At 39.5% G+C, this 27,029-nt stretch overlaps 2 protein-coding genes across 7 annotated transcripts in view; one reads left to right on the top strand and one right to left on the bottom strand.

Annotated features, from left to right (window-relative positions):
• The window catches only part of abi1a (abl-interactor 1a), an 82,806-nt gene extending 60,106 nt beyond the window's left edge, over window positions 1-22,700 (top strand). Inside the window, exons 6-11 of one of the 6 annotated variants that reach the window (XM_072253866.1) lie at window positions 2,606-2,706; window positions 4,464-4,538; window positions 6,025-6,201; window positions 11,595-11,681; window positions 13,119-13,304; window positions 21,239-22,700. In XM_072253866.1, the coding sequence (XP_072109967.1) occupies window positions 2,606-2,706; window positions 4,464-4,538; window positions 6,025-6,201; window positions 11,595-11,681; window positions 13,119-13,304; window positions 21,239-21,414 (802 nt within the window). In that variant the 3' untranslated portion in view covers window positions 21,415-22,700. The remainder of the gene's footprint in view (window positions 1-2,605; window positions 2,707-4,463; window positions 4,539-6,024; window positions 6,202-11,594; window positions 11,682-13,118; window positions 13,305-21,238) is intronic. The other 5 variants (XM_072253868.1, XM_072253867.1, XM_072253871.1 and 2 more) reach the window with 5 other exon arrangements.
• Window positions 22,493-27,029, bottom strand: part of pdss1 (prenyl (decaprenyl) diphosphate synthase, subunit 1) — a 40,259-nt gene continuing 35,722 nt past the window's right edge. Inside the window, exons 10-11 of the mRNA XM_072253873.1 lie at window positions 24,940-25,020; window positions 22,493-23,051 (exon numbers count right to left, since the gene is read on the bottom strand). Of these exons, the coding sequence (XP_072109974.1) occupies window positions 22,911-23,051; window positions 24,940-25,020 (222 nt within the window). The 3' untranslated portion in view covers window positions 22,493-22,910. The remainder of the gene's footprint in view (window positions 23,052-24,939; window positions 25,021-27,029) is intronic.

The following is a 27,029-nucleotide window of genomic DNA, read 5'->3' as shown; positions in this document are numbered from 1 at the left end:
ATAAAAAGGAAATTGCTTGAAGTAGTGGTCCAGTAGCATATGTGGAAATGCTTTACATTGAAGACCCATCATATTGTTTCATAAAATCTTCTGATGAACTGTTTGATCTGAGACATTAACTCAGTTTCTCTTTCTACAAGTGCTGCCTGAGTTTTGGAGTGGTTCGGTATTTACTGTTTCATTATTCCACGCTGTCAGATTTTTGTTTTTTGTGAGGAGATTGGCCATGTTCTAGGGAGAATAAGACTGTATTTAAAAGATAAGAGATGATTAAGCATTGATCAGAGAAAACAAGACATGAAATGCAACTGCACTTTATTTCAAATAATAGAATCCTGTTTCGTACTTTCTCAGGGATATTTATAATGAAATGATATGGCTTAGGGATGCGTACTTTAGCCAATTTAAAAAAAAACTCAACCAATAAGAAGGCAGTGCACTTGTAGAGGCTCGTGATGGACTTAATTTGAAAGAAACCAGAACACAGCAATTTTTATGCAAAATATCTCAAAGGTCAAAGACAGTGAAACTTTTCTCAGATTTTCCCAGATTTGGAGCACAGTTCTGCACTGAAAAGCTTATGTTTGGAAGGATCTCCTGCTTGAGAGAAATGCTGTATGAGAAGAAGAGGCAGGCAAAACAGTTAAAGTTCTGCAAGTGCTGGATAGTTTTCAGCAATTACTGTTTTTTATCTCAGGTTTCGAGCATCTGTAATTTCCGTTATTTGGAGTATTTTGTATTAGATATAGTCTCAATTTGAGACTAATAGTCTCATTAATTTGGGATTGCCTCTGGAGGTGAGGATGGCTGAGAGTACTGTATAGTTCTAATCCTATTTTGTCCTTCCACTTTCCATCGGCTGCTGTAGATTCTACAACTCACCCCACACACTAAATGCAATTTACAGTGTAATTAACCTGCTCAATCTTTATGGATTACTGATGTGGGAGGAAGCCAGAAGACCTGGAGGACACAATACAGTTCAGAGACCATGCAAATTCTGCACAGTACTTGAGATCAGGGTTTAATCCAGGTCACTGAAGCTGTGAAGCAGTATCTCTGAGCTGTGTCACTGGTGCTGACTGAAATGATTGGATGGTGGAGCAGGCTGGAGCCTATTGTATTTACTAATTACAAGACATTGGATTTCTTTGGCTTTTGAAATGGGCATGTGCTCCTTAATGTTTGTTGGACCGGGATGTTGCAGCTATAGTTTGAGATTTCACAGGAAGAAGGTATTTTGATGTTGTTGAATTCCAGGGTTGGTTATGAGCAATGTGGTGCTCATGTGATGTTTACCTGGTTTTGTTTGTATTATAATGTTCAAGGAAGCTGCAGATGTGTATGTGGTACTAAATATCCTCAAATCTGCTGGAACTGAAGTGATACAGGTATCCCCCGCTTTCCGGATGTTGTCTTTACGACATTTTGCTTTTACGAAAGTGCTACACTAGTACCTGTTTTCGTAAACCGAATGAGGATTTTTGCTGTTATGAAAAAAGACTCTTGCTTTAAACTTGTGTTTACCCTGAGAAAGACTACCATGAACATGAAGCCTTATGCGGGCAGGTGTGTGCATGCGTGATGTGTGAATGCGTGTACATGTGCATGCGTGACGTGCTTGTACGTGGGAATGTGTGACGTGCACATGCGTGTACATGCCAATTTTTTTTCGACAAGTTGATTTTGGCTCAAACTTCCCAATTCTGTTAAGTGAAACTACACCGTACGTACATTATTTCTACTTTATACAGCTGTGTATTTATCATATCATTCCTGCTTTTACTATATGTTAGTGTTATTTTAGGTTTTATGTGTTGTTTAGTATGATTTGGTAGGTTATTTTTTGGGTCTGGGAACGCTCAAAAAATTTTCCCATATAAATTAATGGTAATTGCTTCTTCGCTTTAGACCATTTCGGCTTACGAGCGGTTTCATAGGAACGCTGTACATTCAGATTGTGGGGGAAACCTGTACCTGTCATTGTGCTTTTCCAGGACAGGGCTCCAATGGAGAATACCAAAGTACATGAGAAGTGTTAAGTCTTCTGAACAATTCTTGTGAAATAACCAATTGGTAATATGCAGTTTGTTTTAATCAAATTGTCAAGAATGCAGATAATGATCCTCAAAAGACGTGAGAGGTTTCAAACACTTGAATTTGATCACAATTGACAGTTATGATATATTGAACTGAAAAATAATAATGCTATTACTTGTGAATTTCTTAAACTACTGTTTCCAATGACTCATGGTGATTGAGGGGGTATATGACTAGTTTGTGATTGTGACAAATTGCGGTCTAAAGATTGCTGACACAGATTTTGAACACATTTACATCTTTGTATTTAAAGTCTAACTCCTATGATCATGCTGCCCCTGAATATTTGGAACACCTCTCAAACTGCATATGCTAGGCCACTCATACTAAAAGTGACTTTGTTAAATGGTGAAGGACCAATATGAAATGTGTCTCTGGTTGTATCAAGGCATGCAAGTCAATTTACAGCTGACCCATTGCAGTCTTTATTGAATCTGATCTCTACAGGTTGTTTGAGGTAGGCGCAAGACAAAATTACATATTTGTTTTAATTTTTTCCCTTCAGTGGCAGCAGTGGTGGAAGTGGAAGCCGAGAAAACAGTGGTAGCAGCAGTATAGGTATTCCTATTGCAGTGCCAACACCGTCGCCACCCACCCTTTTGCCAGGTTTGTAACTTTTGTTCATTTTATAGAATAGTTAATGCATGATACTTTTAAAGTTTGATATATTTGGGATGTAATTCCTTTGCTCATTTTAACTTAAAACTGGAGATGGATATTCTGGTATGTGTTCAATTTCTACTTTGAGTTGAGACTTAATATTTGTCAAAAGAGATGGCAAATGCAGTTATCAGTTCAAAACAATTAGAGTTGACATTTGATTTTGAACAATGAGCATAGTATACAGGGCAGCACAGGATGGGCTCTCCTGGACATACCTAACGAATTTTGGCCTTTTGTACTAAGGAGGTGCCAATCGGTTTTAGGGAGATTGAGGTCTCCCATGACAACAATCCTTTGTACCTTTCCAAAATCTGCCTACTTATCTGCTGCTCAGTGTCCTGGTGACTACTGAAGGGCCTGTAGAATACCCCCTGCCCGGACAATTGCCCCCCCTCCTAATTCTGACTTCTACCCAGAATGACTCAGTAGACAATCTCTCCACAATGTCATCCCTTTCTGCAGCTGTGATGCTATCTTTGATTAGCAATGCTACTTCCTCACCCCTTGCTTTTGAAACATCTAAACCCAGAGCATCAAGCAGCCATTCGTGCCCTTCTCATACAGTGTCTGTAATGGCCACAACATCATAATTCTATGTACTGATCCATGCTTTTAAGTTCATCACCCTTGTTCTTAATACTTCTCTATTTAAGCACATTTCAACCAATCCAGCTGACAGCATTTATACCTTATCCACTGTTTATCCTCTCTGTCTCTCTGTACATTGCATCTACTTTTACACCAACTTCTCCATCACAGCTCCTTGAGACATTGTAAATGTGCAAAAATGCACTTTTGTTCTTAAATATTAAGCTAATGCCACTTATGGACTGCTAAGTAGCTAAATACTTACTGACGAAAAAGTTAAATCCCAGGGAGAATAGACTTTAATACATTTAACTTTTAAGAATCAAATCAAGTTAAAAGTAAATGTCTAAATTTTCAGACTTGGATATTTGCTAAAATACTTGTATAATTTTAATCTATTGCTTTGAAAGATAATTGATGAGTGATTTTAAAATGCAGCAATGCTTCATTCCAGATGTTCGGGTAGATCCAACAGGCTTTACATGGCATTTCCTGTAAAGTGCAGTGCTAGCTGTAATGTGAATCTAAAATTTCATGTTTGAGTGGGAGATATTGTTGGTTATTGTAAGGCAAATCAAAATATATATATTTCATGTAATATATAGACTTTTTTTGGAATGGCTGGGAAGAAATTTAGCAATGTCTGTTTGCAAACATAATAATGCAATCTACTGCACTGTTGTACAGAGTGAACCTTTTATTTAAAGGATACTCTCATATATATGTTTCATTATAGCTGAGCCTAATTAAAGCAAAACTGAAATGGCATTTTCTGGAAGCAAAGCTGGAGTATAACAGCTGTTTTTTCCCCCAAAAATGAATTCAATGATAAGCAAGAATTTAAATTTTGAAATATTTTGCTGGAAGTAAATTTGTTTCATTGTGAACTTTTTACTGGGAGGAAAGTCTTGTTTTTTTTTAAATGATAGGTCATAATTCTTGTCAAATCCCTTGACCTAAAATTAAACCACATGCATTGATGCATACACAAATGGTACTTGCAGTTGTCTTGGGTTAACTGATCATTTTAGCTGCCAGCAGCACAGATCTTTATTTGTATTCCATATACAAGTATATTAGATCTTTTATAATCACAATGTATTTTCTTTTAGCACCATATTCTATTCCTGCTGGGTCCCCTTCCCTGCCACCACCACCCCCTCCACTGCCTGTGGGCGATTTCGTAGGTGAGACTGACTCCAGCATGGATTTATTCACTCATCTCTCCTTTCATTTACAGCTGACTCAATGGATGTGGTTAATGGTGTTGATTTGCAATGGGTAACAAATACTAAACCTTGGTGCAAAGGTGTTGGGTGATAATCAAATGCTTACAGGCAAAAGTCCTTTTAATCCATGTTGTCTTTAAGGAAAGAATTCCAGTGACTCAGTGCTGGAATATTTAAAAGTTTGAAATGTTAACTCGAAGGCCTGTTCTCTCTATTTCTTTACCAATCAGTTTCTTTTTAGAACACAACATCCTTTTGTGTTGATGCCCTTAGTTCTAAAGATCTCTCTATTCCCAATTCAACAACTGAGCATCCATAGTGTTTGAATATGAAACTCTTGTAATTCGGAATGAAAAGTTGTTTCCCATCTCAAGTTTTAAATAATTAATCATGGGGTACTGAAACCTTAACTTTAGTTGTAGAAGCTAGCTTGTCTGTCCCTTTCAGAATCTTCCATTTGGAAGCAATAGTGTAGACTACTTGCTGAAGTATAGTTCCACTGTTGCTGCTTTAAATATTTATTGATTGGTCCTTTGAGGGTTGGCAATGTTTTAGATGGGTCATATTTGGAACCTGAGCCAATCTGGACCTGTGCAATGCTTGCATACCAATTTTTCTTTTTGTTTTACTAATGTTATGTTTGTCCTTGGCAGTAACTGTCTAGGACCACTGGTACAGTTCTCACCTGGCTGCCTGGTAATTGGACCTAGAATCTTTCTGGTATATGTAATGAAACCATCCAAGGTGCCCTTTTTATCACCTCCCCCTCACCAGCCAAAGATTAGGCTCTTTAAAAAATACTTGGGCTAGCCATCCCATTTTCCCTTTAGAGTTATTTGTCATACCACTAGGTGGTGGGAAGGGAAAGAAAGAAGTAGAATACAGGAGAAGTGAAGGGGACGAGTCTAGTAATTTTTGTCAAAGCTGACCATGACACCAACATGGATCAAATCGCCTTTGGGCCTTTTATTAAAGATAAATCACTTCCAAATGATTTTGATATTGAAATAATCAAATTCTTCAATGTGTTTTAAAAGTCTTAACTGGCTCATTGCTGTTACATTGTTTTATAACTGAGGGCTGGTCAAAATTTGTACTTTTGTTTGAGTCTTTGTCTACATCCAGCTTCAACAGGAAATAAGGTGCTTCATTTGGAAGTCTAGGATAAAGTGCATATAATCAGTGCCAAACTTTACACAGTGGTAAGATGAACAGGAGCGGTAACAACAAGTGGTGCTTTTCCTTGTTGGCAAAGTTGTATCAATTGTTTTTAATGGAACAGGCAGGAATTTTAGATCTTGCATTGTATTGACTCACTTTCTCCCTACTATGGCTGGTTTGAGGGTTTGTGTTTCCTTTCACTAATCAAGTCTGTTGGGAATGATGGAATAATGCCTTTTTTTTCCCCCCTTTCCTCTGCTCTTGCTTTTCTAAACACATTCAGCTGGCCCTGGTTCGGCTCCTGGTTCCCAGTACAGTACCATGACCAGGCAGATCTCTCGGCATAATTCCACAACCTCCACGGCTTCTTCAGGGGGCTTCAGGCGAAATCCTTCAGTGACATCTCAGTTTTCTGTGCAGCCTCATATTAATGGTGGCCCTCTTTATGCTCAAAATTCAAGTAAGGCTTATGCTTTAATTCTGCTTTTTAATATATAGCAGTATTGCATACTGAGGTAATTGGGGCATGATGTCTCATTGAATACATGCCATTTTACTGTCCCTTTGATCATCTTCCAGGGTCAAGTTCTGACAGTGTTACTCGTTCATTTCTATAAATGGTACAGTAACAAAGTGGACAAAGGAATGGTAGATGGCATTTAACTTGGATAAGTATGAAGTAAATGTGTTTTAGGAAATTAAATGAAGGCAGGCTGTACACTGTGAATAGCATCTTCCCAAGTTGGAGGAGTCTAAAGTTAGAGGGCATAGGTTTAAGGTGAGAGAGGAAAAGATTTAACAGGGACAGGAGGGACAGGTTTTTGACAGACAGGGTGTCAGGTAATTGGAATAAGCTGCCAAAGAAATGAAAACACTGGGAACACTCAGCAGGTCAGGGAGCAACTATAGAAAGAGTTAACATTTCAGATTGCCGCAGGCTGTTTTTTTTCCACAGATGCTGGCTGAGTGTTTTTTTTTTATCATTTTTGATTTTACTTTAGAAATCTTGTAAAGCAGTTCCATGGATTTCAGTATGTACTAAGTTGCTTTCTTTTGAACTCCCAAAAATATAGTTAAGATCACTGATTAGAGTTGACTGGAATTTTTTTTCAAGTCAGCGATAGTTTTGACGGAGCAGAAAATTGCAGTTTAGGCTGTGTGGTTGATGTCTTCTTGTTTTGTGTCTGTTTCATGTGGATTTCCATATGAGAAGTAAAATAGGGAATTAAAATGGTCTATGTAAGAGGTAGATAAGATTAAGCACTCAACATAATCTGCAAACTAGTGTTAAAAGAACCCCACCCTCAAAATAATTTGTAGTAAGACTTATTTGGCTGTAGACAAAATGTATCCTTCAAAAGAAGAAAAGTTAATGTTTGATACCTGATTTGTGCATGGTTTTGCAAGACATGCAGGTGATCTGATAGTTTGAGTGGCAGGGGATGTGATATCTCTTGAGAGAACAGACATCTGATCAATGACAGCCTGGCTTCTTAAACATTTGAGGCACGTGTAATCTTTTGGCTAGATCAGTATAGGAATACCTTCCCACCATTAGTTTTAATAGGTGTATTTGCAACTGCAATAATTTGAAAGGTATTCTTTTAATCATCACAAAGTAAAGGCAGTATCCAGAAAATATTAAAAGATCTAGTTAACACTTTGGCCTTTCAGATGGTTTAACTTGGAGTCAGTAAACAATCTTGGTTCAGAGTGCATGGCAGGTGTGAAATAGGACATTCAGAAATATAGAAACATAGAAAATAGGTGCAGGAGTAGGCCATTCGGCCCTTCGAGCCTGCACCGCCATTTATTATGATCATGGCTGATCATCCAACTCAGAACCCCGCCCCAGCCTTCCCTCCATACCCCCTGACCTCCATAGCCACAAGGGCCATATCTAACTCCCTCTTAAATATAGCCAATGAACTGGCCTCAACTGTTTCCTGTGGTAGAGAATTCCACAGATTCACCACTCTCTGTGTGAAGTAGTTTTTCCTAATCTCGGTCCTAAAAGGCTTCCCCTCTATCCTCAAACTGTGGCCCCTCGTTCTGGACTTCCCCAACAACGGGAACAATCTTCCTGCATCTAGCCTGTCCAATCCCTTTAGGATCTTATACGTTTCAATCAGATCCCCCCTCAATCTTCTAAATTCCAACGAGTACAAGCCCAGTTCATCCAGTCTTTCTTCATATGAAAGTCCTGCCATCCCAGGAATCAATCTGGTGAGCCTTCTTTGTACTCCCTCTATGGCAAGGATGTCTTTCCTCAGATTAGGGGACCAAAACTGCACACAATACTCCAGGTATGGTCTCACCAAGGCCTTGTACAACTGCAGTAGTACCTCCCTGCTCCTGTACTCAAATCCTCTCGCTATAAATGCCAGCATACCATTCGCCTTTTTCACCGCCTGCTGTACCTGCATGCCCACTTTCAATGACTGGTGTATAATGACACCCAGGTCTCGTTGCACCTCCCCTTTTCCTAATTGGCCACCATTCAGATAATAATCTGTTTTCCTATTTTTGCCACCAAAGTGGATAACTTCACATTTATCCACATTAAATTGCATCTGCCATGAATTTGCCCACTCACCCAACCTATCCAAGTCACCCTGCATCCTCTTAGCATCCTCCTCACAGCTAACACTGCCACCCAGCTTCGTGTCATCCGCAAACTTGGAGATGCTGCATTTAGTTCCCTCATCCAAGTCATTAATATATATTGTAAACAACTGGGGTCCCAGCACTGAGCCTTGTGGTACCCCACTAGTCACCGAAAAACATTCACACCATTCAGCTTTTTCAGCCTTCCAACTTGCTTAGATAGGGTTTTTTTTTGAGGCTATGCTAAAAATACAAATGTGATTTGTTAGGTTTTTATTTTCAGTGCATAAGTATGCTTGAAGACAGCTGTGGTTAAATGAACTGGAACTTCTGGTTTGGCTCAATCATTTTGGATAGTTGAAGCAATATTGTATGAGGGCAGACAGGTTTTTTGTAAATTATCAAGTTTCACAGTGAACATCTTGAGTGATTAAAGCAGAGTTTTAGTAGTGTTTTAAAGAACAAAGTAGTGATAGAGACATGTTTGGAGTTAATAGACAAAAACAAATTGCTGGAGGAATCCGGTGGCTGTTGGAGAGGGTGAATTAAGAAAAAACTGACAATAATTCCGGTTGAGATGCTGCAACAAGATTCCATAAAATTTACAGGCTCAAGTGTAGAAGGTATAGCTCCCGCTTTAATTGATCCAGATCTGGTAGCTATCTGCAGTCTTGGATTCTTTATCTTACTAAGGGTTTTTGAATTATGTGAGGCAATGCTCAAAATACAAATAACCTCAAAATTGTGTTATTGTATATCCAGGAGACTAATTTAGCAAAAGCACAGGGAACTCGTGGGGGTTGGAAGAAATGAGCAGGAAAAGTTTAAATTCAATTTTGTGCTTTTAGAAAGTGTTAGGCTGGCTGCGATTTGTCACATTCTGGAAGATTCGTGTCTGTTCAGAGATGTTGGTATCATTTTGTAGATGCTGAAATTTATATAAAGGGTTACTTATGGAAGTCTTTATTTGGAAATTCTAATGGTGAGAGCATTCAAGCTATTAATTAAGATGTACAACAGAGACTCTGAAACCACAGGCAGTTATGAACAATGGGCAGTCCTCAGTGTACCAAATTATTTCAGTCTGAAATTTGGAACTTGCAGATTTTGAGCAAGAGTCCTATTTTTTTAAAAAAAAACTCATGACCCAGCTTCACAATAGCTGAGAAATTGCTTTGCTAGAATTGAATGTTTGCGCAGCTATCCTTGAAGAAATTCTTTGCTGCTATGGTTTCGGGGTAAAGAATTTTTCTTTTGACAAAGGCAGTTGTTCGTAGAAAATGAGCTGCAGCATATATTGACCTCAGTAAGGATCCAGAGTTGAGGTAAACTCATTTGAACAGCAAGGGCTATCATTTCCTGATCTGGTGTTGTTCCCACATTATGTTGCTACCTAGGCTCTTTTTCTCCCTGAGTGTTGGCTCTGTCCCATTTTATCTCTGCTCCTATTTGTGAATGTTTTTATAAATGGCTTTGCTTTGAGAAATTTGGGTAAGTATGACTCTGATCTATTTCTCTATTTTTTAAATAATTGTTGTTAGACTCATGAGTTTGTCTTTCTATAGATTCAACTAGAAAACAGCTACTTTCACTGGTATACAGTTGTGTGGTTTGCCGAGTTTCCCTTCCTAAATGTTTCGAGCTTCTGTTTGTCACATTTCCCCTTTTTTTTTTCCCTATTATGGTATTGGCCTAAAGCTGAAAGGTAGATCTGTCACCATCTGTCATTTGCTTCCTGTTCTAAGTGGATGGATGATGTGAAGTGGGAGTTGGTGCAAAACTTCAGCTGATTGCTGATGTCTACAAAGATTCCTTTTTTCCAGCTGCTTAGGTGCTATTAGATTGTTAGAATATTCCTTAGCTGTATTTACTGAGCTTTTTGAAAATGAAGACACCTATGGGGGATGGTGGGGGGAACCTGCCAGTTCAGAAAGTATCTGTAGTTACAAATTTCAGTTTACCTGTTAAAAATGACTGTATCTCACATTTCTTTATGCAGCAGGTAAAGCTGGCTGCTGGTAAATTTGATGCTGATTTTTTTAAAAAGACAACTGGTAAAAATAATTCTGCTACATTTTCCTAAAACTAAAATAAAGAGACACGATGGTTGTCCTAAATAAAGAACTAATCCAGTGCTTAAACTGTGGTTAAAGGAGCAATGATCTTGGAATTTCTTTTTGAGATTGAAATTATCCTCTCACAAGAAATTATTCTTTTTGGCTTTGCAAAATCACTTTCTGAACTCTTCTGAAACCTTCTAACTGTTCGTTGCAGCTGTAGCAGTGTGTTTTTTATGTTTTTCATGGCCTGGTCCTTCCAGTTCTGTTATAATTGTGACTTGATGCTTCATTCCTCCTACTGGACATTCAGAACTTTTCCTTTGACCATGTGAATGCAGCCTACTGTTAGTAAATTCACTTTTTGGCTTACCTGAATTTTATTTTGAACCTGGTCTGTGTGCTGTATTATAGATGTTAACCCCTTGAAAAAGCATATTCACTTTGCAGAAAAGAGAACTGGATAATTTTGTGAACCACTTTTCATTTCATATTAACTACTACATTTCTTAGCAATTTAAATCACATTACTTTCTCTTTGCTGAGATACTGAGCTGATACTGTTGGCATACTAGTCAACAAGCTGCATTTTCTTTGTGCAGGGTTTCCTTTAGCTTGTGAAAGCATTGGGACATACTCCCTTCCTTCCTTCAACTAACAGACAGAAGCTTGCTGAAGCAAATCCCCAGATTGTTTTCTGTCCAGGCTAAGACATTTTAGTTAGAAAGCTGTATATAAAACTAATAAATTCATGAACATCTGGATAACTGTAGCTTCAGTTGGTAGCTCCTTGTAATTGTTAATGTTGGAATCATCAATTTTTCAAAAACTTTGTCTTGGCAAATGTAGTTTTCCTTTTTTTCTGTCATCTAAAGTATGTGATGCAGTGGAACCTCATTATAAAGTATTACTGCAGTGGCACCTTATTTACAAATGTTTGGCTTTTAACTTAGACTTGTGTAGAAACTAATTGAATACATTTCCAATTGTACTTAAAATGTTCTAAAATCTTCCAATCAGTACAATTCCTAAAGCTATCTCTAAGTAAATTTATTTTTATCTTTGGAGAAATGAGGTTGCACTGCCCGTTAAGTAATTGTATGTTCCGAGTCAATGTGGTTGACAGCTTTTTGTTTGCCTTTTTCTTCTACCCTTCATGTTGTTCCAATGTGGCCTTTGTTCTTGCCAGCATCCCTAGCTCCACCCCCTCCCCCTATGCCTCAACTGACTCCACAGATACCTCTCACAGGCTTCGTGGCCAGGGTGCAAGAAAACAGTAAGTTTGAAGGCTTAAGTAGATGCATCCATTTTTCATCTAAGGAAAGAAGATTGCATGATTAGCATATTCACAAGTTCTGGAAATTTCACTGCTACTTTCCACTTAGAACACTTCACCAGCTGTTTGCTCATTTGTTACATTTTCAGTTGCATACCCTGACTTTATTTCTTGATGTGCAATATTCAGTTCCTATTAATATTTTAATATACCAACTGGTGTATATTTTGGGTTCAGCCTATTTTGCATCAGGCCTGTAAATATTGAATTTGCTGCTGAAATCTTAATTGGATTTTTCAAACTATAGCTTAAACTCTTGTGCAGATTTTGTTTCAGGCTAAAATTTTTGCATACATTGCAAATAATTTAAATATTATGCCCTTGTTGATTCAAACAAACTTTTAGGTGATGAAATGAAATTCTAATGAGGAATTTTATTTGATTAACTCAACAGAACTTGGTTTTCGAATATATTGTTCTGTGTATTGTACATCTAATTAAGACTTTTAGTGGAAGCCTGTTGTTAGGTGCATGTGTTAGAACTGAGAATTAATAAACTCTCTCCTGTTCATCTTGCTGTATAGTTTTGCATTAGTGCAAAGAATACTTTAGATTTTATCTGCTAAAAGATGTGCTGAGTATTGTCAGTGTCAATATTTAAAATCTAGGAATACAAAGTTGCCATCTGTGGACAGTAATTGCATATATTGATTCTTGAATTTCGTATAAATGGTAAGCTGAGCACTACCTCCTTGTACTGAATTCTGTGTAAATATATAGCGCAGTTACTTGAACTGCTATATTTGCATTAATTTGCTTTAAAATTCCTAATCCCGTAGCATAGTGTTTTTATATTGTACTTCTGATAGATTTCCAACTATCTTTCCAAATAGAATTAAGGATTTCTGAAAATTTTGGAGTCTCCATGCATCAAAATCTAAAGAATTAATGAATTTTTTGATGCATTTCCTTGTAACAAAAAAGGAAATGCGTTAAATATTTTGATTTGCAGAATAATTCTTTCAGAATCACATACTGCTTTGAATGATCTAAATTGGTCTTTGTCCAGATGCTGAATAATTTTAATATCTGTAAACAATTTCACAATTCAGTCTTATTAAATCCTAAATTCAAAGGATTTAAACTAAATTGAACATGTTTATTAATCGTAACAAAATTTGTAATTGAATCAATCTTTCAAAAACTAAAATAATAGGCATTGAATTGTGAACTTTCGGAAGTTGCTTGGAATTGCATCTTGACTGAGACAGCTTGCATTAAATATCTTTATGTAGAACTTAAATGATTATGACTAACTGATGTGATATTCTTTGCATGTTTGGTAAAGCCTGAAATACAAAATGTCTGGAAATGTTTTTATTGCGAGTAAAGTGTTAAGTATCTGATTATATCTCTTAAATTTTCACATTGCTACAGTTGCTGATAGTCCAACTCCCCCACCACCTCCCCCACCAGATGATTTACCAATGTTTGATGAATCCCCACCTCCACCTCCTCCACCCCCTGTGGACTATGAGGATGAAGAGGCAGCAGTCGTGCAATACAATGACCCGTATGCTGATTCGGACCCTCATTGGGCACCAAAGACTTATATTGAGAAAGGCAAGTGATTTTGTTTGAGGACGTACAGGAGGTGTATCTATGAACTATATTGAAGCAGAATCTCCAAAATTTTAATCAAAAACTTTAAATTCCAGGTAGTAATGAGGAAAAGGTCATTTGTGGCAATGCACGGGTCATTTCCCCTTTAGAGCTGCTGTGTATCCTTGACATCTAGAGCTTTTATTGTTGATTGGGTAGATTATGATTGTGAAATGTTATTTTATTAATCACTTCAAATGATCAAGGGCAAATTTAGGATTAAAAATAAAATGGAGCTGTGCATTAAAATGTCTTGCAGGAGTTGGACTTCATTGTGCTTTGTCACAAACTCTTGTTACAGGAATGAGCTTAGATGAAATGGTCTCTGCCAAAAAATTTAAATTTGAGGCAAAATACTTCTATAGCAGTAAATTTACTTTTTTAAACCATTTGTCTTAAATGAAGTAACCTCCAATTTTGAACACACCAAAAAATTGTGAAAACACACTGCTTTATTTGATTTGGTCTGATAGTAATAATAGTAAAAAATTGAGGTGTCAATTGACATGCTGGGATGTAGCTGGAATTTTGTTGGATTTTTCTTTAATGGGTGATAGTTACATTTTGCTATTAAATTGAGTTATGACAATACAAAATTAGAGAATGCAGAGAGAAAATTGTTCACAGAATAGGTTGATAAGTAGAATATAAAGAAATGTGACTGCACTTGATTTTTTAAAAATTGTGCCTTGGATGCAAGAGTGAGGACTGACCTGAGATTTGGTTGATGTAAGCACTGGGCCAGATTGAAAAGGTCAGGGTGTTGGGGCCAGAGGAGAGGGATAGGCTGGTGTTCAGCTTGCTGTTCCACAAGGTTTACTTGTCTCTGCACTGAACTGAGGCTGTGGTCTGCAACCAGTGGGCTCCTGGATCAGCTGCAATGATGACTGGCTTTGTAGCTGTAGACTCGCTTTTGTGAATTTCAGTTCTGAATGTTGCTCGTGTTTTAATTTTTTTTTGCACTATTTTTTTCTGCACATTGGGTGTTTGACGGTCCTTTTTAAAATGGTTCAATTGTGTTTCTTGTGGCTGCTTTAAGACAAATCTCAAGGTTGTATATAGTATACATATTTTGATAATGTACTTTAATGACTAACAAGGAGAGAGAATGCAGGGAGCTAGGTAGGAAGCTAAAAAGAAGGCCTCAAGGGTAGGAGCCTCTGGTTGCTGCTTGTGCCATGTGTCAGTGAGGCTTAAGAATAGGATGATTTAATAGATGAATGTGTGGCTGAGAAATTGGTTCGGGATTTGTGGATTATTGGATCTCTTGTGGCTGGGGTGAAAATAAATGATGTTAAAAGTTCAAGCAAATCCACTAATAGAAAGGTTGTGAGTGGTGGTAAAAATCTTCTGAGGTGTATATATTTCAATGCTAGGAGTATTGCGGGGAAGGCGGATGAGTTGAGGGCGTGGATTGATACGTGGAATTATGATGTTGTAGCAATTAGTGAAACTTGACTACAGGAGGGGCAGGACTGGCAGCTTAATATTCCAGGGTTCCGATGTTTCAGATGTGATCGAGGCAGAGGAATGAAAGGTGGGGGAGTGGTATTGCTTGTTAGGGAAAATATTACCGCAGTGCTCAGGCAGGACAGATTAGAGGGCTTGTCTACTGAGTCCTTGTGGGTGGAGCTGAGAAACAGGAAAGGTTATGGCCACATTAGTGGGATTGTATTACAGACCACCCAATAGTCAAAGAGAATTGGAAGTGCAAATCTGCAGAGAGATAGCAGGCAACTGCAGGAAACATAAAGTTGTGGTGGTAGGGGATTTTAATTTTACATATATTGATTGGGTCTCCCATACTGTTAGGGGTCTAGATGGTTTAGAGTTTGTAAAATGTGTTCAGGAAAGTTTTCTAAATCAATATATAGAGGGACCAACTAGAGGGGATGCAATATTGGATCTCCTGTTAGGAAACGAGTTAGGACAAGTGACAGAAGTCTGTGTAGGGGAGCACTTTGGTTCCAGTGATCATAACACGGTTAGTTTCAACTTGATCATGGACAAGGATAGATCTGGTCCTAGGGTTAAGGTTCTTAACTGGAAGAAGGCCAAATTTGAAGAAATGAGAAAGGATCTGAAAAGCGTGGATTGGGACAGGTTGTTCTCTGGCATGGATGTGATCGGTAGGTGGGAAGCCTTCAAAGCAGAAATTTTGAGAGTGCAGAATTTGTATGTTTCTGTCAGGATTAAAGGCAAGGTGAATAGCAATAAGGAACCTTGGTTCTCAAGGGATATTGCAACTCTGATAAAGAAGAAGAGGGAGTTGTATGACGTGTATAGGAAGCAGGGAGTAAATAAGGTGCTTGAGGAGTATAAGAAGTGCACGAAAATACTTAAGAAAGAAATCAGGAGGGCTAAAAGAAGACATGAGGTTGCCTTGGCAGTCGAAGTGAAGGATAATCCAAAGAGCTTTTACAGGTATATTAAGAGCAAAAGGATTGTAAGGGATAAAATTGGTCCTCTTGAAGATCAGAGTGGTTGGCTATGTGTGGAACCAAAGGAAATGGGGGAGATCTTAAATAGGTTTTTTGCGTCTGAGTTTACTAAGGAAACTGGCATGAAGTCTATGGAATTAAGGGAAACAAGTAGTGAGATCATAGAAACTGTACAGATCGAAAAGGAGGAGGTCCTTGCTGTCTTGAGGAAAATTAAAGTGGATAAATCCCCGGGACCTGACAGGGTGTTCCCTCGGACCTTGAAGGAGACTAGTGTTGAAATTGCAGGGGCTCTGGCAGAAATATTTAAAATGTCGCTGTCTACAGGTGAGGTGCCGGAGGATTGGAGAGTGGCTCATGTTGTTTCGTTGTTTAAAAAAGGATCGAAAAGTAATCCGGGAAATTATAGGCCAGTAAGTTTAACGTTGGTAGTAGGTAAGTTATTGGAGGGCGTACTGAGAGACATAATCTACAAGCATTTGGATAGACTGGGACTTATTAGGGAGAGTCAACATGGCTTTGTGCGTGGTAGGTCATGTTTGACCAATCTATTGGAGTTTTTCGAGGAGGTTACCAGGAAAGTGGATGAAAGGAAGGCAGTGGATATTGTCTACATGGACTTCAGTAAGGCCTTTGACAAGGTCCCGCATGGGAGGTTAGTTAAGAAAATTCAGTCGCTAGGTATACATGGAGAGGTGGTAAATTGGATTAGACATTGGCTTGATGGAAGAAGCCAGAGAGTGGTGGTAGAGAATTGCTTCTCTGAGTGGAGGCCTGTGATTAGTGGTGTGCCACAGGGATCAGTGCTGGGTCCATTGTTATTTGTCATCTATATCAATGATCTGGATGATAATGTGGTAAATTGGATCAGCAAGTTTGCTGATGATACAAAGATTGGAGGTGTAGTAGACAGTGAGGAAGGTTTTCAGAGCCTGCAGAGGGACTTGGACCAGCTGGAAAAATGGGCTGAAAAATGGCAGATGGAGTTTAATGCAGACAAGTGTGAGGTATTGCACATTGGAAGGACAAACCAACGTAGAACATGCAGGGTTAATGTTAGGGCACTGAGGAGTGCAGTGGAAATTCCCTAAAAGTGGCGTCACAGGTAGATAGGGTCGTAAAGAGAGCTTTTGGTACATTGGCCTTTATTAATCAAAGTATTGAGTATAAGATCTGGAATGTTATGATGAGGTTGTATAAGGCATTGGTGAGGCTGAATCTGGAGTATTGTGTTCAGTTTTGGTCACCAAATTACAGGAAGGATATAAATAAGGTTGAAAGAGTGCAGAGAAGGTTTACAAGGATGTTGCCGAGACTTGAGAAACTCAGTTACAGAGAAAGGTTGAATAGGTTGGGACTTTATTCCCTGGAGCGTAGAAGAATGAGGGGAGATTTGATAGAGGTATATAAAATTATGATGGGTATAGATAGAGTGAATGCAAGCAGGCTTTTTCCACTGAGGCAAGGGGAGAAAAAAACCAGAGGACATGGGTTTAGGGTGAGGGGGGGAAAAGTTTAATGGGAACATTAGGGGGAGCTTCTTCACACAGAGAGTGGTGGGAGTATGGAATGAGCTGCCAGACGAGGTGGTAAATGCGGGTTCTTTTTTAACATTTAAGAATAAATTGGACAGATACATAGATGGGAGGTGTATGGAGGGATCTGGTCCTTGTGCAGGTCAGTGGGACCAGGCAGAAAATGGTTCGGCACAGCCAAGAAGGGCCAAAAGGCCTGTTTCTGTGCTGTAGTTTCTGTGGTTTCTGGGGAAAGTATGCGTTACACCTGAACTTCAGACAGACCATTATCCTTGTGGGCAAGTTTGCTACAGAGCTATTGGGTAGGGTTTAAATTAGTTTGGCAAGGGGATGGAAACGAGAGCGATAAGCCAGAAGATGGGGCAATTGGTTTACAGGTAGAAGCAGCATGTAGAGATATTGTGAGGAAGGAGAAGCAGTAGATGGGGCAAAATTGCAGTTAGTGAACTGGGTTGAAGTGTATCTTAATGCAAGATGAATCTGGAGCATGGGTCACTACATGGAACTACAACATTATAGCCATTACAGAGACTTGGCTGTTACAAGGGTAGGGATGGCTGCTATATTTCATGGGACTTAGATGTTTCAAAAGGCATAGGAGGGAGTTAAGTGCTGGGGAGGGGCATGGCTAATCAGGATAGTATCACAGCTGCAGAAAGAGCGAATGTTCTGGAAGGGTTGTTGACTGGGTCATTGTGGATGGAGGTCAAAAACAGAAAGGGAGCAATCACTCTGGGAGTCCTTGTGCAGGATACCCTAAAGGTTAATCTTGAGGTTGAGTCAGTGGTGAAGAAGGCGAATGCAATGTTGGCATTCTTTTCTAGAGGTATAGAATATAAGAGCAGGGATGTGATGTTGAGGCTGTTTACGGCATTCGTGAGACCACACTTGGGAGTATAGTGTGCAGTTTTAGGCTCCTTATTTTTAGAAAGGATATACTGACACTGGAGAGGGTTCAGAGAAGATTCACAAGAATGAAAGAGTTACTGTATGAGGAGTATCTGGCAGCTTCCCTGGAGTTCAGGAGAATGAGGGGGATCACATAGAAGCATTCCGAATGTTAAAAGGCCTGAACAGATTAGATATGGCAAAGTTATTTCCCATGGTTGGGGAGTCTAGGACAAGAGGGCACGACTTCAGGATTGAAGGATATCCAATTAGAACAGAGGTGCGGAGAAATTACTTTAGTAAGGTGGTGGTAAATACGTGGAATTTGTTGCCACGAGTGGCTGTGGAGGCCAAGTCATTGGGTGCATTTAAGACTGAGATAGGTGGGTTCTTGATTAGCCAGGGCATCAAAGAGTATGGGGAGAATAGACAATAGGTGCAGGGGTAGGCCATTCAGCCCTTTGAGCCAGCACCATTCACTGTGATCATGGCTGATCATCCACAATCAGTCCCCTTTTCCTGCCTTCTCCCCATATCCCTTCATTCCGCTATCTTTAAGAGCTCTATCCAACTCTTTCTTGAAAGCATCCAGAGTATTGGCCTCCACTGCCTTCTGAGGCAGAGCATTCCACAGAGCCACAACTCTCTGTGTGAAAAAGTTTTTCCTCAACTCTGTTCTAAATTGTCTACCCCTTATTCTTAAACTGTGGCCTCTGGTTCTGGACTCCCCCAACATCGGGAACATGTTTCCTGTCTCTAGCATGACCAGTCCCTTAGTAATCTCATATTTCAATCAGATCCCCTCTCATCCTTCTAAATTCCAGTGTATACACCCCAGATGATTTTTAGAATTGGATCAGCCCATGATTGACTGGCGGAGCAGACTCAATGGGTCAAATGGCCTACTTCTGCTCCAATATCTTGTGGTCTTGTGATATTGATTGGCACCTTCATAAGGCAGAAGGTTTAGTTGGAGTGGAATTTGTTAGGTGTGTCCAGGAATGATTCCTGATGCAACATTTAGACAGGCTGACTCGAGGAGAGGCTATACTGGATCTGATGCTAGTTGATGAAGCGTGTCAGGTTATAGATCTCTTAATGGTTGAACATTTCAGCGACAGTGACCACAACTCCCTCACCTTTGCCATCGGAGCAGACTTTATGTTAATATATTTAATTGGTGTTAAGGGGGGATTATGATGCTATTAGGCAGGCACTTGGGAGCATAAATTGGGAATGGATGTTTTTATGGAAATGCACAACAGAAATATGGAGGTTGTTTAGGGAACAGTCACATGTGGTTCTTGTTAGGTTTGTCCAATTGAGGCAGGGAAAGAATGGTAGGGGAAGACACTATATGGTTGCCGAGAGATGTAGGGAGGAGAAAGAAAGAATCTTTAAGGTTTAGTAAGTAAGGATCAGACAGGGCTTCAGAGAGTTGGCAGGTAGGATTTTAAGAATGGTCTTAGGAAAGCTAAAAGGGGGCATGAGAAGGCCTTGCTAAGAAAGATTTAGGGATTATCCCAAGATGTTCTGTACATGCATGAAGAACAGGATGACAATAGTGATGGTAGAACCGATCACAGATAGAGGAGGAACTGTGCCATTGAAAGATAGGGGAAGATCTTTCCATGAATACTCTAGGAATCATCAGCAATGGGGACCTCAATGTTTTTGAGGACAGTGTAAAGCAGGTTGATTTGTGAGACCATGTCGTCATTAAGAAAGAGGATGAGCTGGGACCTTTAAAAAACATTAGGTTAGGTAAGTCCCTGGGCCTAGATAGTACATGCCCCAGGTTACCATGGGAAGGTTGCGTACCCTTGGCAATGATCTTTGGTTCCTCACTGGCCACAGTAGTATTAGATGATTGGAGGCTGGCAGATGTTACTTTTTTCAGGAAAGGGAGTATGCATAACCCTGGGAATCGTAGACCAATGAGTCTTATTTCAGTGGTAGGCAAACTATTGGAGAAAATTCTTAGACAGGATTTACACGTGTTTGGAAATGCATTTCTCATTCAACATAGTTTTGTGAAGAGTAGGTCATGCCTCACGAGCTTGATTGATCTTTTTGAGGATGTGACAAAGCACATTGAAGGTAGAGCAATGGATGTGGTGTATATGGATTTCAGCAAGGCTCCCCATGGTAGGCTCATTTGGAAAATCAGGAAGCATGGGATCCAGGGAAACTGGCTGTATGGGTTCAGGATTGGCTTGCCCATAGAAGGCAGAGGGGTTGTAGTAGGTGGTCTGTTTTCTGTTTGAAGGTCAGTGACCATCAGTGTCCTTTTTTATAAATGACTTGGATGAGGAAATGGAAGGGTGGGTAAGTAAGCTTGCAGATCACATGAAGATTGGTGGAGTGGATAATGTAGAGGACAGCTGATAGTGAGAAGAGGCAGATAGAGTTCAGTCTGGAGAAGTGTGAAGTGATTAACTTTGTAAGGTTGAATTTGAAGGCAGAATATAGAGTTAATGGCAGGATTCTTGATCAGTTTGGAGTAATAGAGACATCTTGTGGCCTCTAAATCCCTCAAAGTTGCCACACAAATTTATAGGGTAGTGAAGAAGGTGTGTGGTGTCTTGGCCTTCATTAGGTTGTAGCTCTATACAACTTTGGTTTGATCACATTTGGATTATTGTGTTCCATTCTGGTTGCCTCATAGGAAAGATGGGGGAGCTTTAGAGAGGGTGCAGAGGAGATTTAACAGGATTTCGTCTGGATTAGAGAGCATGCTTTATGAGGATAGGTTGAGTTAGCTAGGGCTCTGGAGTGAAGGTGGATGAGGTGACTTGATGGGTGTAAAAGGTAAGATGCATGGATAGATCGCTAGAAGCTTTCACCCAGGGCATAAGTGGCTAATACTGAGGGGGTATGATTTTAAGGTGAATGGAGGTAAGTATTTTGCTTTCTGCTTTGTATTTTTTAATGCACTTGAAATGACAGTAGCTTTCAGATTTATTTTTTAATATTGGGCTTAACCTTGTGGTTTTTGGTGTTTCATAACATCTTCTTTTGTCTTAAACAGTTGTGGCAATATATGACTACTCAAAGGATAAAGATGATGAGTTGTCCTTCATGGAGGGTTCAATCATTTATGTTATAAAGAAGAATGATGATGGCTGGTATGAAGGTGTCATCAATGGAATTACTGGTTTGTTTCCTGGAAATTATGTGGAGCCTATCATGCACTATGCAGATTGATGAAAACCTGCATCTTTTCTTTATTCAGAGGCAAGCCTAAGCATATGGGGTTATGGGTTAATTGGGGAGGATATATTGAAGTCTTTTCAAGGATGCCATTACTTTTGAGTTCAGCATGATACTGATGTGAGTAGACTGAAAATACAACAAGATTGGCACTAAGTGAAAATGTAAGTGCTAGTTAAAGTTCCGTGAGACTTCAGGTCATTCCTAAATTACAACTAGTGCTTGTTGATAGCATGCATAAAAGTAAACAAATTTATGTATTGTAGCCAATTCATTTTTTAACCTGAAATGCTTCCAATATGTTGTAATTTTCATTGCTGTGAGCACTCAAATTGTAATCTCATGAACTGTCACGAGTCTATAACCAGTTGTGGATAAAGCTTGGGTGTCTTCTAAACAGTACATTAGTAATTTGTACTTAACAGGTAAAACATTTTGTATTGATAAAATGTACTTAATGGGAAAAATCACCTGTAGTCACAAAGTGAACCAAAGTGCAGTCAGGTATGTTGATTTATTGTACAGTGGAAATTGTCTGGATCATTGGGTTTATATAGTCCTGATTAATTTTATTGAATAATTTACTAACCTCTAGAATAGTATTCCTGTGAAGAAATTATTAGCTCGGTTCTAATGTGGAAACAGGCAATTCTACTGTACAATTTTTTAAGAACAGTTTCTGACACCTGGTGGCTCAGGTTTGAAAGATTGTTTTCCAGCAAAATATTACTTATTTCAAGGGTATTACTAAATTCCTTAGTAAATATTTGAATCTTCTGTCCTGAAAGGCTTCAATTCCATAATCAGTGTTCAGTTGTGTTCCTCTGGTAGGTAGTGTTTGTTCTTTGAAAGTACTGCTTCAAATGGTGAAGCTAATAAGAAACCAAGAATCTATTGTGCATAATTATTGTAATCAAATTGATACAGATCAGAACTGTCATATCTTGACCTGTGCCTAAAGGGAATAGGACAGGTGCTAATCCAGTGCCAGTTTTTGAGGCATTCTAAAATTTCTTGTACCACATTTTTCTAATTTTCTAAAGTGCTTGAGCCTGATTTAATAAAAAAAATGTACAAACAAAATTACAGCTAAATTTATTTGCTTTGAAAGGGCACAGTGTTGAGGCCATACATTGTAATGCTGAGGCTTTCTTATTAACTTCTGCCTTATGATGTTTTATCAACTTCAATTTCATCTTTAAAACATTCTTTTAATTTGTATATAACCTGTTAAAATTGTATGTACAGTCTTTTATATAATAAATCATTCAGTATAAAAACTTGTTTTGCATGGACAGCTAATTAAAATTGAATTGTACAGTGTTCAAAGGCCATTGGAGGTCAAAAACAGATCAACAACATTCTCTACATAGGCTATGTACATGGTCAAAAATGTAAACAAACTTGCTGTCTTGGCTTTCAACTTGGAATTTTGATAATTAAGTTGCACTCTTAATAGCTGCCACAAGTGGTGTAGAGATCTTTCACGCTCATTTGTGCCGAGTTAATACAATATCTGTAAGTCGAATCAAAGCATCTCTTTCTGGTGAAGGATACAACATGGAGATCTGTCGGATAGCTTCTTGACAGTATTGATGTGCGAGGTAGCAAGTTTGCTGAACGCCATCACTCTACATGAAAGGAAATTGAATTAGTGGTTTTAGCCTACTTAATATCAAACATTTGATCTTGTATGAAAGAAAATTTCTTCAGTAACCAGTGTTAATATTCCCAACCCTTATCCACCTGTCCTTACTGCCCAAAGCCAACTTAAGTCTCTTCATCCATAGTTTGAATTACCCCATTTTCCATCCAGGACTGAATTAGAACATAGACCATTACAGCACAGTACAAACCCTTTAGCCCACAATGATGTGCTGACTTTTTAACCTAGCCCAAGATCAATCTAACCCCACACCCCCACCATGGCCCATTTTTCTATCTTCTCCGTGCAAATGTCCCTAATGTATCTAGCTTTACTACCACCCTTGGCATGGCATTCCACACACCCAGCACTGTGTAAAGATACCTTTGACTTCTCCTTACATGTTCCTCTAATCATCTTAAAATTAGACACCCTCATATTAGCTAATTCCACCCTAGTAAAGCCTCTGGCTATCCACTTGATTTATACCTCTTACTATGTTCTCCTATATAAAGTCACTTCTCATCCTCCTTTACTCCAAAGAGAAAAACCCTAGCTTGCTCATCCTATCTTTGTAAGACATGCTCTTGAATCATCTGGTACTACTATGAGCCAGTGAGACCACAAAGATCATTGCTGAAAGTGCAGCAATCTCGTCCCTCACTTGCTGTAGTAACCTGAGGTATATCCCATCCAGTCCCAGGAATTTGTCAACTTCCATCCACTGTCATAAGTTTCTGCTACAGACTGTGCCCTGACTATTTCTTTACACATCAACTTTGAACTGAACTGACCAAAGTCAATTTAAGCACGTTACCAATTACTACTGCAAGCATTCTAACTTTTCCTTTACTTTTGCCTTTTTCAGATCATCAAACTCGCTCTTTCAATACACTCCTGACCAGTCATCCTTAGTTAACTTGCAGAATCTAACCTCTAATATCCATTTTTAACTTGAACTATTACTGTTCACATTTCCAATTAAGGAATGCCTTGATTTTAAAAACCCAATTCTCATTGCCTCTCCTTGACCTCCAGCTGCTTTGGATATTGCTGGATTCTTGCCACTGACCTCTACGTTATTTTAAATTATTCAACAGATTTATCCTTCTCATACTACTGATTTCCAGGCTATTCCCTTAACAAGACTTGTGTATCTCCCTTAATGACCCTGGTGACTTGGAGTACAGTTGTTAACCACATCCTAGGACGTGCTGAGATTGTGCTAGATTGGAAGTTATTAGAATAAGCCATCAAGGACTATCAACCTAACACTTTAAAAGCAATACTGCAGCTGCTAGAAATCAAAGCTGTAACCCATTCGACTTAACACACCATCTGTATAGAAGCAACTCAATAGCCTTTCATCATAACAATTTTACAGATCCTTTACCCCAAATCTATGCTTATTGATCAGTGGATCTGGAGGAAAACCAAATGGGACTATAACTGTCAATGAAGTGTTTTTAAGCAGATCTTTCACTAAGTTTGGTTAACCGCTTGCATGGTGAATTTCAACTGTATACAACACCTTCATGAACAGTATCCTTATTGCACAGGAACTGCAACTCAAAGGCAATTTTGTATGTCTATTTTTATTGGTCAAACTGCTTAAAATGTAGTTTTGTGCCTATACTTCTCCACTGAAACCAATCAACTTGCCACAGGTCATCTGGTTAAAATATTGTATTTGCATATTTAAGCAATCCCATGCGGATTCCATACCAAAGTTACTAATACAGTATCTTCCTTGCAATCTAATTACTGATGAGGAGAAACCTCTTTTCTCCCCCCCCCCCCCCCCCCCCCCGACCCCCACTTCCCCAGCCATTAGCTGTGCTGTACTGGAGTAAAGTTTTTGTACCAATGCTTACCTGTTGTACATATCCCCAAGCCAGATCTACATCCCCATCTGAACTGAAGCGCCTCATTATCAAAGCCTGCAATTCTGGAAACTTAAAGGACAAGCATATGTTGAAACATTTAGATATTCTTAATTTTGCTAATACCCAAAATTAAGGTGCAGAAATATTCTCCATTAATCAATCTTCAGTTACGGCATGTCTGTCCTTGCTCTAGCTCTTTGTTGATAAGGATTGATGTTCACTCTGACATTTCCCTGCTTGTTGTGACCTTGTGAACTCTGCATTGAATCATACAATTTCAGGCAATTTTGTCAAAAGTGGGCAGTTCTGCTGCAGGCTTTCCATCTATCATGTCCCATCTCACTGGGCATTTCCTTGAACTCCGCATTTCAAAGCTTTTAGGTGTTCTTTTCCATTCTAAGAACCTCAACTTTTTGTTGGTGCTCTGACCTGGCTGTTCTGTCATACTCACGCTCCCCCAACTTGGTACACCCAAATGCTGTCCATTCTATTTACCTTTAGTTCTCAGATGTAATCCTGGCCAAGGATTATAATCAAGTACTCGCGACACTGTATGATGACATCTCCAAACAAGAACAGCCCATCCCAATGCATTTCAAATCGTAGTTGTAGATTTCAACCAGGCTTGTTTGAAGAAAAGCCTGCTCAATTATCACCTGCTTATAACTTGTAGCACCAGAGGTCCCAATATGACCACTGCTATACTAAGATGAGGAGTGCCTACCTGTTCCTTGGTCAGACCATATTTTGGTAAATCGAATCACTAGGTTGTTCTCCTCCTTGCATACAAGCAGAACCTAGGAAGCAAGGCTCCACCAATTAGGAAAACAAGAGGGAGTCAGGAATGATTATGGGGTGGCTTTGAGTCAGTGGACTGGGCTGGGCTGCGTTCAAGCTGTCAGCTAGAGATCTGAATAAATACTCCGTGGTTGTAACACATTATTAAAACAGCTGTAGATGGGTGTCCCTGCCATTATTCGGTGTTTCCCCCTTGGATGAACCATGGGATCCAAAATCTGCTGAGGGCCACATCAGAGGCATTCAAGTCCAGAGACCAAGAAGGCTACATGTGCAGGTGTGATCTCTGAAAAGCTGTCACAATGCTCAGCAGCTGTGGCAGGGCTTGAATGCTAACACCACCAAGTTAACTCAAGTGACATGGAAGACAGCAGGACTTGGCTTCCAGATGAGCTCAGTGCCTTCCTTCTATGCTCGCGTTGACTGTCAGAACATGGAGGAACCATCGCGAACCCCCACAACCCCGATGACCCTGTGATCCCAGTCCCTGAAGCTGATGTGCAGGTTATTTTCAGGAGGGTGAATCGATGTAAAGCATCTGAACCAGCTGGCGCACCAGGCTATGTACTAAAGAAGTATGCTGACCATCTGGCAGGTGTGTTCACTGAAACCTTCAAACTCTTGCTTCAGTAGTGTGGTACCCACCTGCTACATATAGGATTCAGTTATACCAGTGCCCTAGAAGAGTGACCTGCCTCAATGACTATCGCCCAGTTGCACTTAAATCCACAGTGAATAAGTGTTTTGTGAGATCAGTGATGAAGCATTCAGCTTCTGCCTGAAAGGCAACTTGGATCCACTCCAATTTGCCTACTAGAGCAACAGGTCCACAGAAGATGCCATCCCATTGGCTCTTCACTCAATCGTGGAACATCTGGACAGCAAAGATGCATACATCAGGATGCTCTTTATCAACCTACAGCTCAGCATTCAATGCTATCATCCCCCTCAAAAGTAATCAGTAAGCCTTGGCCTCAATACCCCCTTGTGCAATTGGATCATAGACCTTACTTGTAGACCCAGTCATTTTGGATTGGCAACATCTACTCCATGATCTCCATCAGCAGAGGTGTGCCACAGGGCTATGTTCTTTGCTGCCTGCTCTTCTTGCTTTACACCTAGGACTGTGTGGCTAAGCACAATGCCAAATTTTGCTGATGACACCACTGTTGTGGACCGAATCAAAGGTGGTGATGAATCAACAAACAGGGAGATTGAAAATTTGGATGAGTGCTGTCACAACAACCTCTCACTCAATGTCAGCAAGATCATGGAACTGA

Source organism: Mobula birostris, chromosome 3 (assembly GCF_030028105.1).
Source record: "Mobula birostris isolate sMobBir1 chromosome 3, sMobBir1.hap1, whole genome shotgun sequence".
NCBI classification, from domain to species: Eukaryota; Metazoa; Chordata; class Chondrichthyes; order Myliobatiformes; family Myliobatidae; genus Mobula; species Mobula birostris.
This window is presented reverse-complemented; position numbering and strand designations above follow the sequence as displayed.